Source organism: Rhamphochromis longiceps, linkage group LG22 (assembly GCF_057381845.1).
Source record: "Rhamphochromis longiceps isolate RC_006_pf linkage group LG22, R_longiceps_female_GT1.1, whole genome shotgun sequence".
In the NCBI taxonomy this organism is placed as follows: domain Eukaryota; kingdom Metazoa; phylum Chordata; class Actinopteri; order Cichliformes; family Cichlidae; genus Rhamphochromis; species Rhamphochromis longiceps.
This window is the reverse complement of record NC_140577.1, coordinates 4025986-4039499: the sequence shown is the minus strand read 5'-3', so window position 1 is coordinate 4039499 and position 13514 is coordinate 4025986. Positions and strand designations below refer to the sequence as shown.

General features: G+C 39.3%; 1 protein-coding gene across 2 annotated transcripts; it reads left to right on the top strand.

Moving 5' to 3' along the window:
• Positions 1-474: 474 nt before the first annotated feature.
• Positions 475-10471, top strand: LOC146643160 (uncharacterized). 2 transcript variants are annotated; one of them, XM_085395730.1, is made up of 5 exons: positions 475-1269; positions 5338-6100; positions 6562-6809; positions 8480-8659; positions 10262-10471. In XM_085395730.1, exons 1-5 carry the CDS (start codon positions 475-477, stop codon positions 10469-10471), a joined length of 2196 nt encoding a protein of 731 aa, XP_085251856.1. The 2 variants fall into 2 exon arrangements, with proteins under 2 accessions (XP_085251856.1, XP_085251855.1); XM_085395729.1 differs by having other exon boundaries at positions 5338-6109; positions 6568-6809.
• Positions 10472-13514: the final 3043 nt, after the last annotated feature.

The following is a 13514-nucleotide window of genomic DNA, read 5'->3' as shown; positions in this document are numbered from 1 at the left end:
TTCTCTGTCTCCCAGTAGGTAATGGCAATGTGATGGATAGTTAGAAGCCAAAGTTAAAAGGATTATTCCTGGCCATCGAACACAGAAGGTCTTTGAAGCCAGAAGAAATCACCTGTCTGGCGATGCCCCAGCACCTCATCTCAGACAAAGTGGATGAATCTATCAGCTGAACTTTCTCAACCTGTTAACTTACCATGGTGCCAAGAAAGCTTGCGTGATTCTAAAAGGTGTTCTTGAAGACAAGCAGCTGGAGTTTAACAGTCCCCTTTGTTCCCAATGTTCCCAGTGTTTTTAGAGCCCTTCCTTGGAGTTTCTGTCACTTATCCTCTAAAGGGAATTTATTTTGTTGACATGATTAGCACCAACACCTCTCAATCAGAAGCAAATGATTTCCATTGATGGTGTTTGTCCCCACAAAACTAAAGCCTTTGAAGACTGTCAATTTCCGAGGAATAATTTGGACTCTGACCAGATATGGCCAGAGACGTCCGTCCTCTGAGCCAAATGCCTTTGTCTACAAAGCACGTGCAACGGGTGGGAGCTACTCTGGGGCTTGTCCTCCCTTTCATCCCCCTACGATCTCTTATTTTCTATTACTTCCTTTCATGTGCAGCAGCAGCAGGTAGTTTACCTGGCATAGAATATGATTATGGCATTAGCCCCAAATTTGTTTGTACTCCCATTCCCCCAGAAGCAGATCCCAGCTGCTTCTCGCCACCCAATGTGCCCCATGGACCAAGCAGTAACAGCCATAGCAGTGACCACAATGGCGGGAGCAGGCGAGGCATGATGTCCGACGAGGCCAAAGCCACTATTCTGCACTTGCGTGAGAGCCTTGTGAGGCAGAAGGAAACCATCCTGGACCAGCGAGAGACAATCAGGGAGCTGAATGCTAAGCTCACCTTATGTGAGGGCTTTGGGGGTCACCACAGCACTGGTCACCATGACAGTCATCACGACAACCACCACGACAATCATCACGATAGCCATCACGATAGCCATCATGACAACCATCATGATAACAACCATAACAACCATCACGGTACCCACCATGACGACCATCATGGACATCGCGGCAGCCATCATGCATCATTGTCACTGCACCATGGGCCTTCAGGATATCACAGCAATGACCACCATTATCCCCACGGCAGCCACAGACTGGACCACAACAGGAAGGGCTCGTCATATAGCAAACACAGTTCCTTCTCTCCAGAACAGACTGGAAAAACCCTGCAGACACTAAAGGAGAGGCTGGAGAACTTGCAGGTAAGCATGAAAGATTATAGTTTGATCATTTTTTGTAGCGTACTCACTTAATAGCACTTAATAAAAAAAAATCACAACTGGATAAATGAACTCACTGCGCACTAGGACAGGTGACTGGGACCATGCAGTATCTTCAGTTTGATTTGTTTTGCAATTTTTAAAAGTGTCATGCTTTAAAAATTGCTGCACAATGACCTTTTTTTAAATTTCAAAGATGCATGAGAGCTACTTGCCAAAGTCTGAGCTGCATGGGAACATCCACTGAATATCTTCCTCAGTTATGCAGGAGAAATACTAAAAAGTATGAACCGAGTAATTAAACTGAGATTGCACTGCAATAAATTATGAGGGAAATGGCTGTTAAAATCTTAGCTTACCAAACGGTGACTTTACCGTGTGTGCCTGGACCTCTTCACTATTCCAAGCTTTCTGAGGGCAGAAACAATGCACAGCAATGAATAATCCACAGCATTGTTCATTGTTGTTGTTCATTGAAAGCCTTTTTGTATCAGTGGAGTTTGAGTGCTGTCATTGGTGAGCTTAGTATCTGTTTGTTAACAGTCTAGGGTCCCCATGTTTTAAAATATCACAATTTTGTGTGATGGTAGATACCAATAAGAGCTCGAGCTGCTTTAATCGTGGTAATTGTGGTCCGCGCCATTTGGGTGGAGTTGCGCTTTCTTAATGCTCTCATGTTATTTATGTATCTGTTTTACTATTTCTCTTTTAATTATTTATTCATTTATTTGTTTTTAATTGTAATTGTGTGTCAGGCACTTTGTGAGTGTGTATGTGTACTTTATAAACCTTACCTACTACACTTTTTGCACAAAGAAAATTCAAATTGTCTATAATGTGTCTGCAAAGAAAAGCTGCAGACAAGCAGAAGTCTATTAAAGGTTTGACTTAATTGGGGTCACGTCTTACGTCACTGAGAGTCACATGCTCAGTCACCGAATCAGCTGCCTTTGTTATCTGCTGCCAAAACGAGGGATATGTTTCATTAGGACATAGTAACCTGAAGGTTATTCTATGGATGTTGTACATTTTACTGCATCATAGTTAATGCATATTCTCAGGACTAAATCATTAATTTTTTAATTTATGTTTTTGTAATAATTTGGGGGAAATTAAAAAAAATAGCATTCAGAAGTTGTGGGCAATCTGTCTCACACACTCATCACAAACCACCCACCAGTCACTATGAAACACGTACCACCCACAATGCTAATATGAAAGCTGCTTGACTATTGTCTCAGAGTTAATGTCTCTGCATCGTTCTCTGTCTTTCTCCTGGATATCAGTGGCCAAGGTCGAGCTCAAAACAGGAAGAAGCTCTAAGTTGATTAGCTCTCACCCCTGATCTTAACCTCTGTGTGCCAGCAGGAGTAGGATAAGTTAAGCTCCCCTGGTGGAAAACAAGCAGTCTATAGTATTTAAACACCGACAGAATGACAAAGAGTTTAGATTAAAGAAAAATCTTTTTTCCCCAGTAATTCTTGTATACTGGTTTAGCTTTTTTGTGTTTGAACTTGTGTGTAATCTCTTGCCTTAAAGTAAATCACTACACACACGAACACACAAACATATCACTTTCTCTCTAAAAACACTCTCTAAAATAATATATATTTATAATATAACTATATATTTAAAATGAATGTTTACCCTACACAGCTAATTACTAATCATTGTTATAATGAATTCATACCAAATGCAAATCAAAGTTTTGTCTTGTGGTTCTCACAAAAGTACAGTCATGCTGGAAACCCACGACTGTCTAACAGCCAGCAGGATGTGGAAGAGTGCAAATGAAAACTGCAATAAGGTTACAGGATCATATTTTCAAAACTTTCCATGAAGTCCTGCAATTTCCTTCACTGTTCTCCAAGCCATCTTTATTTCTTCTGTCACTATAAAATAAAAGAAACTGAATCATTCGGCTCCAGCTCCCCTCAAACAGCATCAGTTAGTTATTGACATAGAAAGTCAGTTATTTCAAAGACTTTCCAAAGCACACCGTTGCCTCACAGCAAGAAAGTCTAGGGTGCTAGGGTGTACCCCACCTCTCATCCAGCCGTCCAATGACTTTGATAAGGATAAGCAGCAGAGATGGATGGAATTCCTATTTAATAAGTCCTCCAACAAATTTTACATGGGTTTCCAGTATAATAGAACAGGAATGTCCAAACATGTATAACTTTCGACTGGGAGACTGGGTGTTGATCTACCCAAACCTACTACAATCACCATGGTGTCTATAATTTACTACGACAACTTTGGCTGGTAGAAAACAGACATAGAACAAAATACCCCAAGTACAATCAAAAGCTGAACAAGATAAAAAGGAACCAACTATCAGATTTGTTAACATTACAGCATGTAAAGCATATTAAAATTCACTCCCCATATAGCTGTCGTGAATGGGGAAAATTTCATACAGACCAATACTACTTTATTAACATATCAACCCCCTCACTGGGTTCAAACACCAAAAACTAATTTATAATGAGACCCTCTACAACATTAAACACATATTAGAACAACACCAAGAAAAATGATACAGGCACTTACTAAGACAAGGGCTAGAGGTCTCTTAAAATGAAAACATAACTCTGGTTCATATCAAGCGTTTGTGTTGTTTAAAAAGACAATAATGTTAAATTCATTAACATAAACTTACAAAGCAATAAACATCTTAATGATGTTTTTTACAGTTGTTATAATCCTTCCAGATTCCCAACTATTTAAGTGGTTTTGCTGTCTCACTTTGGTTATAGTTTCATTATTCTGATGTCGTAATGTGAGTCTTAAACCTGGCTGCCAACTGGCCTGTAAAAGCTTCATTATTAGTGTAGGTGGTCTCAGGTCATGCTGAGGGAAAGTGTTGCCAAAAATCCCTTTCGATCTCACTTGAAGGTGTGAGACAAAACAGAACTGGTGCCAGGATTTACCCTCAGCCTCTCCCTCTAACAGGATGTCTACACCACCAGCCTCTGGCCATGCACCGAAGGGCGCTAGCCAACCTCACTTTCAATTAGCTTCATCCTTCCTGACAAGGCTATTAATCGTGGCGTGTGCTGGCAGGGAACAAAGTCGGATTTGCTGGTGAGGAAGACGAGGATGAAGGAGGGAGAGGAAAAAAGAGGACAAGAAAACTTTTCCCCCTGCACTTTTAAATGTCATACTGAAGTTCCTCTTGTACTATTGTATTGATATAACCTTTGGTTCTTGTTTAAAGCATTAAAATGCAAAGTTGTTGTTGTAAAACTCTTATTACCAGCACTCACCTTTCTCCCCCTACAGTCCTTTTCTTTGACATCTTTTTTTATAGTTTTGCTAATAGACAAAACTGACAAGGAGTCACAATCATGCAGTTAAAGTCAGTATCTTTCTCCAGTAATGAGTTTGAAATAGCCTTGTCTTGAAATCAGTGCCTTACTTAAATAGATTTTTGGAATGTTTCAAATGAGGTCTGTGGTTAACGCAAGTCCTACACATGTTTTCACATTTTGTTTTAAAATATGAAACTGAATACCCAAATACCTGCTTCAGGAAACCCATGTTCTTCAGGGACATTAAATGTCATGATGCCACACATAGGAGCTTTGTGGTGGGAACATTAAAGTCATACTACCATAGTTCATTTTACTATAAAGGTACTTAATCTTTCAAAAATCCTAAAGGGTCCTTAGATTTGTGATGATTATACTAGTTATCAAAACACCTACATATTCTAAATTTCTATTTTTGAGACCTTTTTTCAGCAATAATCCAAAATCCCATTCTCTTTATTCAAGTGAGCCAGGTCAGTGCTGACATCATTTTTGCCCTGCACAAATCGCTGAGACGCTCTATGAAGATCCCCCACAATGTCAGCAGGACCTGTTGAACTCTGTTGCTATTGCTGTGGTTTAAATAGAAGAAATTGTTACTACATTGATGGGGATTATCAGTTTTAAGTACACAAAGTATAGCAGAACCTGATTGGATTGATGTTTTCACTCTGTGGAGGTAATAGATCATTTATAGGTAGGTATAGTTATTAAGCACTATTTTCTTTGTCTACAGGCCAGGAACTCCTCCAGCTCCTATTCCAGCTCCCTGAGAGAACTTCTGCAGAGGAAGATCAATGCTTTAGAGGAACAGCTACACAGGTACTACAGAGATCACCATGACTATGGTCACCATAATGACCACCATGGAGATCATCATGATGACCATCATGGCAACAGCCACCATGATAGCCATCATGATGGCCACCATGGCAATAGCCATCATGATGACCACCACGATGACCACCACGATGACCACCATGATGACCACCATGATGACCATCATGATGACAACCATGATGACCATCATGAGGACCACCATGAGGACCACCACAATACCCATCACAGCAACCACCAGAATAGGCATTGGTACAACCGCCACACTGGACACCATAATCGCCATCGTGATCACCATCGTGACCACCACTATGATGGGCACCGTGGTCGGCATTATAATCATTTCAGCAGCCACCATAATGACCATCATGACGATCATCACGATGATCACTATGGTCATCATAATGACAGTCATCACAGAGATCACGATTACCACCATCGACCTGGATACCATGACAACCACCATGATGATCATCATGACAACCACGATGATCATCATGACACCCATCATGGCAATGACCACCACGATGACCACCACCATGACAATGATCATCACCCGCGACGGCTTCCTTACACCAGTAAAGAAACGAGTCTGAGGGGCACTGGACACAGCAAGCTGGAAACAGTACTAAGCCAACTGCACCACAGCAGCACTGACCATGGTAAACATACATGCACGCACAGACATAGCTACACACACTCATGATTTATTTTAGGGATGAATTTGAATTCTCATTTATTATTTAATAATTACAGAATATCTTTGTACCTACTATTATCCGGCTTTTATTGGAGGTTGCCCTATAAAAAAAAACTCCATTAGTTAGGTTGCTGTGGTTGGTGCTAGTAGATTATTATGACCCATAATTACCTCATTTATATGATGAATGATGAAAGCAAGCACAGAGCATTGTTTTGCCTTTAATAATTATATTGATATCATGTAGATAGAGAATATCTCCATAATAATTGGGTCAGAAAAAGGAACAATTCAAGAAAAAGAAAAAAATAACTTGTTTGTTTCTAATGCATATAGAAAATAGTCTAACAAAAGTCTTTGACAGCAGTATTTGTTGATCACAAATGAATAACATGACTCTAAATTTATTCTCCATCTCACCAGGGAACCAAAAGCTAAAGAGTCCCACTGCCTTCCTGTTAGACTTCCCCATGAGGACTAACTACATGTATGGCAGGATGAGGCGGTCAGTGGTGACGGAGATCTTTGCCTTGACCATCTGCCTGTGGCTGAAGGCAGGTGCAGGTCCTGGTCTTGGCACTCCCTTCTCCTACTCGGTGCCCGGGCAAGCTAATGAGCTGGTACTTATTGAATGGGGCAGCAATCCCATGGAGCTGCTAATTAATGACAAGGTAAAGCCTGTCACCATGTCATGTCACAGTGATTTATGATCTAAATGTTGATGAATCTGGACACAAAAGCTAGTTCTGAAGCTCAGCCTATAGTGCAAAGGTTTATGGGATCTTTTTACCAGTCACTAAATAATTTATCACTGTAAGAAAATACTTGCACATCAATGTGAAGAATCTCTAGGCAAGTCAGAAGATGTTTGGTCCCAGAAGCTATCTGGTTTCCTGTTTGTAGACCACATACAATCCAGGTTATCCTGACTAATCAAAGTCTAGCAGGGTCGGGTTGTATAAACTGCTTGTGGTGAGCAAAAGAAGGACTTTATCTGCTAATGTGTGATGATGATTTAGAACTAGCTCACGTTTCACTGCATCAAAGAGTAACAAGGTATAAGTTCAGCATTACTCCACACTAGTTTGGCTGTACCAAAGTAGAGAAAAGAATATACTTTCACCAACATGACCAGTGTTACTGACAGCTAGTAGTACCGTACCACCAAGAAATAAGAGTCAGAGCAAGATGATAATCTGCCAAATTTACTCGGGTGTGAATATTTTTCTCAACTAGCCAAAAACTTCTCTAGTAAAGACTTCAGAGCAATGTAAATGATATATATAATATTGTCATCTCATGTCACAATCACATACTCAAATTCATACACAAAAACTATAGAGCTCATTTACTGGTTGTTCCTTTTAACAGTGATTAGCATTTTGAATATCTGCTGTAATTTATGTATTTATTATTTAGTTTTACTAAAACAGTCTTCTTAAAATGTATAATATCCTCAAACTTCATTGGCATAATATACATTGATTTTGACTTTTTAAACATTTTTATATTTATTTTGGTTGTTTTCACTTGTAACAAATTGTTCACATTTTGGTACTTCTCTGTATACTTCTAATGCAGATTAGACATATATAACGAGCCCCTGCAATTGTCTTTCGGTTGTTTCTCCTAGAAAAAGATTGCAGATGTCTCAGTTCAAATGACAGTAATCAGACAGTAACCCAGTCAGACTGCTGACAAACAAATAATTCAATTAGTCAATTAGCTTCCTAATCTTTAATTCTCCCCTAAACGGAAGACAGGTGTTTGTCTATTTCCCTTCTGTGCCCCAGTACTTCGTGCAGTGAGCTCAACAAACAAACGAACAACACAATAATCTGATTATTGTAATTGATTGGCCTAATTGTCTGTAGCACAGACAATACCAGGAGGGATAAACTGACGTGTTTGTTGTCTGTGAGTCACACACTTGGCAGTTATCAAACTGATCATTGACACAGTTCAATGATCTCAGAATGTAGATTAATCTAAGAGTTTAATTACTTTTCTACAATGTTTTATGAGGATGAAATGAGAGAAGATTCACACGTTGTATTAATCCACTTTCCCGACAATCGATAACAGTTGCAGATAAGGCTTGCTACTGTGTGAATACTCGTGCAAAATTAATGGCAGGCTATCAGTCTTTTTTTCTTTTTGCTCCATCAACATGATAACATCTCACATCATTTAAGGCTTGATCAGGTGTAAACCGTGCCATCGCGACCCTTGGATAATCTTTTACTTGAAGGTTATGAGACGTTTTTCCAAATAAAAATTAAAAAATAAGTAAATAAATAAATAAAATCTCTTTTTTTTGTCTCTCCACCTGGTTCTTTAGGCGGCGACTTTGCCCATAACTATGACAGATGAAAAGTGGCATCACGTGTGCGTGACGTGGTCCACACGTGATGGTGTCTGGGAGGCCTACCAGGATGGAGCGAAGAAAGGCACAGGGCAGAACCTGTCAGCCTGGCACCCAATCAAACCAGGAGGGATTTTCATCCTTGGTCAGGAGCAGGTATGACACACAACATGCCTTCTGACTGCGGGATAATAATGTCACATACAGACTATGTCAGCAGATATAGGTATGCCAATTCATTTTATACCCCAATGTTTGCTATAAGAGGTTTTAAATTGAGTAAATACAAAGTCAAATGTGTGGGTCATTATTTATTTAATAAAAACTAAACCAAAGCATCTTGTAGAACCAGCATTAGTGGCAGTAACTTCATGTAAAATTATCTGTTTGACTCTTAGAGGAATTCGTTTATGCACAGCTGCCTTAACCACCACAGCATTTTAATGAAACTGAGGTGTGGATTTTAACTGGGCTTTTGTAATTCTGCATTGTATTGCATTCAATGCATTCAATGCATTCTTGTCTTTTTCAGCCATACTGTTGTAGATTTGCTTTCATTCTCTGAATCATTGTCATGTTGCACGAGCAGGTGTCAGCCAAGCTTTAGCTGTTGAAAAGATGGCCTCATATTAGACACTTTGGTATACAGAGAAGTTCAAGGTTAATTCAATGACTGCAAAGTGCCTGTGTCCTGTGGCTGCAACACAAGTCCAAATCCTCACCCCTCCACCACCGTGCTTGACAGTGTATTAGACGTATGTGTTGATAAGCAGTGATTGGTTTCTGCATATAGACATTCCCACTTTGGTTTCATCTGTCCAAAGGACATTGTTGCAGTTGTCTTGTGGTTTGTTTTGTAACTTACTTGCAAGTTTAAGCTTTTAACATTTAACATGCTAAGTGAGGCCTCTACAGTCTTCAGATGAGGTTTTCGTTTTTTGTGCATTTTCTCTGAGCACTTCATGGCCTCCATTCCTGTGAAGATTGGCAGCTGCTTTCCACTTGTGAATAATCTGTCTAACAGTAGAATGATGGACTTGAACTTGTTTCAGAAATGGCCTTATAATCCTTTCCAGACTGATGGGCAGGAACAAGTGTTTCTGATCATTGATCATATGTTTTGTTCTTGGCATTGTGTTACACTTCCTGACCTGAAAAATGCTAAAGCTTCTGCTTCTATAGATTACCAGCACCTGGCTCCTACTTTCCTTTTTAATTCGTATCAATACTGCTGCTGCATTGTGATTTAATTTTTGTTAAATAATGATATGATCTAATATGTCATGTTTGGTAGTTCATCTGTTATATCTATCTCATTTAAGACTGGCTAAGGACCAGATTATTTTATGGCATCTGGATATGTTAAACCTTGGACTTGTAAGAGGGTCTCTTTACTGTGACTGATAGTCTGTCTGTAGTGTGGAGAGCTGAGCTTGTAAGGCCAAACGTTGTCAGTTTTAATTTTTTAAGTTTTTTTGAAACAGCTGACTTTGTATAGTGCCTTTCAGTAGATATAAACATATGCACTGAATCTTTATTGTCTAAATGATGTTGGTCATTAGAAAGAAAGCAGGGTTAAGACATTCTAGTATTGGCTTCATTTTTAGGGCCTCGGCTTTACTGATCAAATTTGTGTCAAACTAAAAATGTCATTTTTACCAGTTTCATATCTTATAGAACAACTTTCTAATCCCTAGAAGGTAGTAACATTTTAAATATCAGCTCTACATTTTGACACATTTGCTTCTCCCTCCACAGGACACAATGGGAGGCCGCTTTGACGTCACTCAGTCTTTTGTGGGAGAGCTGTCAGACCTCCAGTTCTGGTCCAGAGTGTTGACATCCAGTGAGATTTACAGCCAAGCAACCTGTGGCGGCCACCTTGTTGGTGATGTCATGTCATGGTCGGAGGAGTCGGTTGAGCTCCACGGAGGCCTCACTGAGCTTTCTTTTGATCCCTGCCACTAAAGATGGACGCTGACCCCAGGGCTGTAGGATTATCCTTTTCTAGTAATTGATAACATGGTTGTGTCAAAAATGGCTGACAAGTGGAAATACATTATTTGATCATTGGTCAACCATAAAGCGATCGTTTCTTTCATTTCTTCTTCCATCATGTTGGCTGCAGAACTTTAATAGCACAAGCTCAGCTGTGGGCCACGAGCAGTGTGAGGACTTTGGTTGTTTGGTTTTTTTTGTATTTTTCCATTCCTGCCGGATCCTTCTGCCTTCTCCACCTACACCCTCACTTCCTCGCTCGAACGCTCCCAGCAGGACACCTTTGAAGGCTCCAAAGAGTGCAGGGCTTTGGATTTACTGGCTGCACGCTCATGACTGCAGCACCTCTAAGAGATCCAACACACATAATAGGATTTCTTTCAATTGGAACAGGCCCAAAGGTTGCTGGTTTACCATTAACTGCCCTGCGCTAGCTTGTTCTGTGCGGTTTATGAGCAACATAGACATTACAGAAGGTGAAAGAGAAGCTAAACGAAGCCACATAGAAACCTGAGTGAGGACTTGTGCGTGCTGCTAAAGAACCGATAGAAAGGTTGCAGTACACAGCAGGGAAAAGCACTGCATACTGATGGTTGTTTTGCACATTGAGATTTTGGCAGACTATTCTTTTTGTATTAGTATTTCATATTGAAAACTCTAAAAATATGTGGGGGGGGTTGTAGAATTAACTATAACATACTTTTGTGTGGCTTTACAATGTGAGTACATGTTCAGAACAGTAAATCGTGCATTTTGTCAATGCAGGACTGAAAATGTTTTAACCTTTGGTTTTTCTTCTGTCTGTAAATGAATCATTGTGAAAGGTTTGTTACATAAGAGCAAAACAGCTCAATGTCAGACACGACACATTACAGCCACGAGCCACCTGACTGCATCAATTCAGGTTAACAACGTGTCACCGCGCTAATGCTGATGTCTCCTTGGGCAACCACTGGCTTACAGTGGGATTTACCTGTGAACAACTGATCTGATCCTGCTTATTTCCGACAAGCTCAAACCGCATGGCAGAGTCAGACACACAGAAGCTAAACCTGTAAAAAGACATTGTTGATCTCGTGTTAATCATTTGTAGCTGCACTTTCATTGTTTTATAACAAGAGTTTGGGTTTTTTGTACACGTGAATCAAATATGAAAGTATTTATTATGATTGTTCTCTGGTTGTAAGCAACTTTTACTTAACCCTGTGTTTATTTGTAAAGCTCATCTTTTGAAATAAACTGTTAGATATTTGCTAATTAGAGCCCTTCTGAATTAAACTCACGTATCCTCCAATGAATTTAATTCAGCAGAATCAGTCGCCTCAAAGAGCTTTATATATAGGTAAAGTAGATATTTTCAAATTATCTTAATCCAAACCAAAAAAAAAATTCTCCAAATTTTCTCCATATGTTCATATGTTTCTACACACATCTATATATGATGTGACATATATATATATATGATGTGCTTCTTTTGTCTGTGCTCCTATACTTCACATTTATACCTCCTTCTTCCAATACAAAAATGTGTAGTTTGTAAGCTAAACTTTAAAATGCATTATTAACATAAATACTTGCTTATCCTCACCTTCAGTGCACATTTTAATAGTTTTTTTGGTTTCTTTATTTTTTCTTTAAATTTGTTTTTTGTCTTTTGCTGTAAATATGCTGAGTATAATATTGTATTCAATCCACTACCCCTTCCCACACGTGTAAGCCAAAAACTACAGTATAAACTGAAATGTAAAACTTGAAAAAGAAGAGAAATGCTCTATAAATGCTGTCAAATATTTGTAAATATTTCAGTATTTTGAATAAAACTATTATTACTATTGGGTAGTATTATTATATTATTATTACTTCTACTGTATGCATACAGTATTTTATGGGACTTAAATCGCTCATTAGTGGGAGCAGACTTATATCTCTGCACAGATCACTTCATCTCACACACTTTTTTGTGTGTATGACTGAAGAAGACAATGACCTATGTGTTCTGACACACACGCTGCACATACAATCACACGCTGGTCATGATTGCTGCTTGTGCGTGTTAAATAATTATGCAGATAGACATAAATGCAGGCAGGTGACAAATTTAAGGGAAAATCTGAACCCCTGTTGTTCTGTGGGAGGCAGCTTTAATTGTTTGTTTGTACAGATTTCAGTGCAGTAGTGGTTCTCAAACTATATAGTGGGCCCTCTGGTGGGGCTTAAAGTCAGTGCAAGGAAGTGTTACCAACCAACCAGGGGAAAATATATAGAGAAACTAATCAGAATTTAAGAAAAATGAACAGGAAAATCTTTCTAAAAGGAATCTTGGTTGGTCATTACTGTTAATGATTCATAATAGGTATAAATGTGAGCATGAAGGATTGCCTGTGTGTGTGTTAGACAGGAAAGGATGTATCTGGATGTACCCAGCCTCTCTCCTCATGACAGAAGGCAAAGGCTCCAGCCCCTGGGAACTGGATAAGCTGCTAAGAAAATGGTTCTTTTAGAAGAAAGTGCCACTGCAGATCACACACAGTTGTTCTGACTGATCACCTTAATTCTAAACATTTTTACCCTGATGGGAACGCTCTCTTTGGAGATTCCTCCATCCATTATAAATACATGAATGTTTTCACCAGGATGACAGTTGTGTAAAGCATATGGCCTCTGCAGTGCAAAATGTTGGGTAGACATGTTTAACAGCTTATATGTTTATACTGTGAAGGAATAGCATTTAACCCTCATCCATAAACCTGAAAAACAAATGCCAAAGAGTACAGAAGCTATTCTAGCAGTAGGCGGTGGCCTAATATCTTAACAACGCACTTTAGTTCATTTTTTTTCCTTTAATATGTCACCCATGCATACATTGAAATGTGTATGTATCTATTTCCCCCTTTTTTAGAGGTCAATGCCATTTTCAGGTATAAAGAAGGCTCGATTGTAACTTTGAAGGGGTGAATCTGGTCTGGCAGCAAACATTTTCCATGGGTGTCCCTAACAGGGTGATATGTGCAGT

Bases quoted from the DNA above. Each gene is read 5' to 3' on its own strand.
- LOC146643160 (XM_085395729.1), top strand. From the start codon at position 475: ATGGCCAGAGACGTCCGTCCTCTGAGCCAAATGCCTTTGTCTACAAAG. The intron at 6,110-6,567 runs CATGCACGCACA...CACCAGGGAACC, and splicing joins CACTGACCATGGTAAACATA to AAAAGCTAAAGAGTCCCACT. The intron at 8,660-10,261 runs GTATGACACACA...CTCCCTCCACAG, and splicing joins TCATCCTTGGTCAGGAGCAG to GACACAATGGGAGGCCGCTT.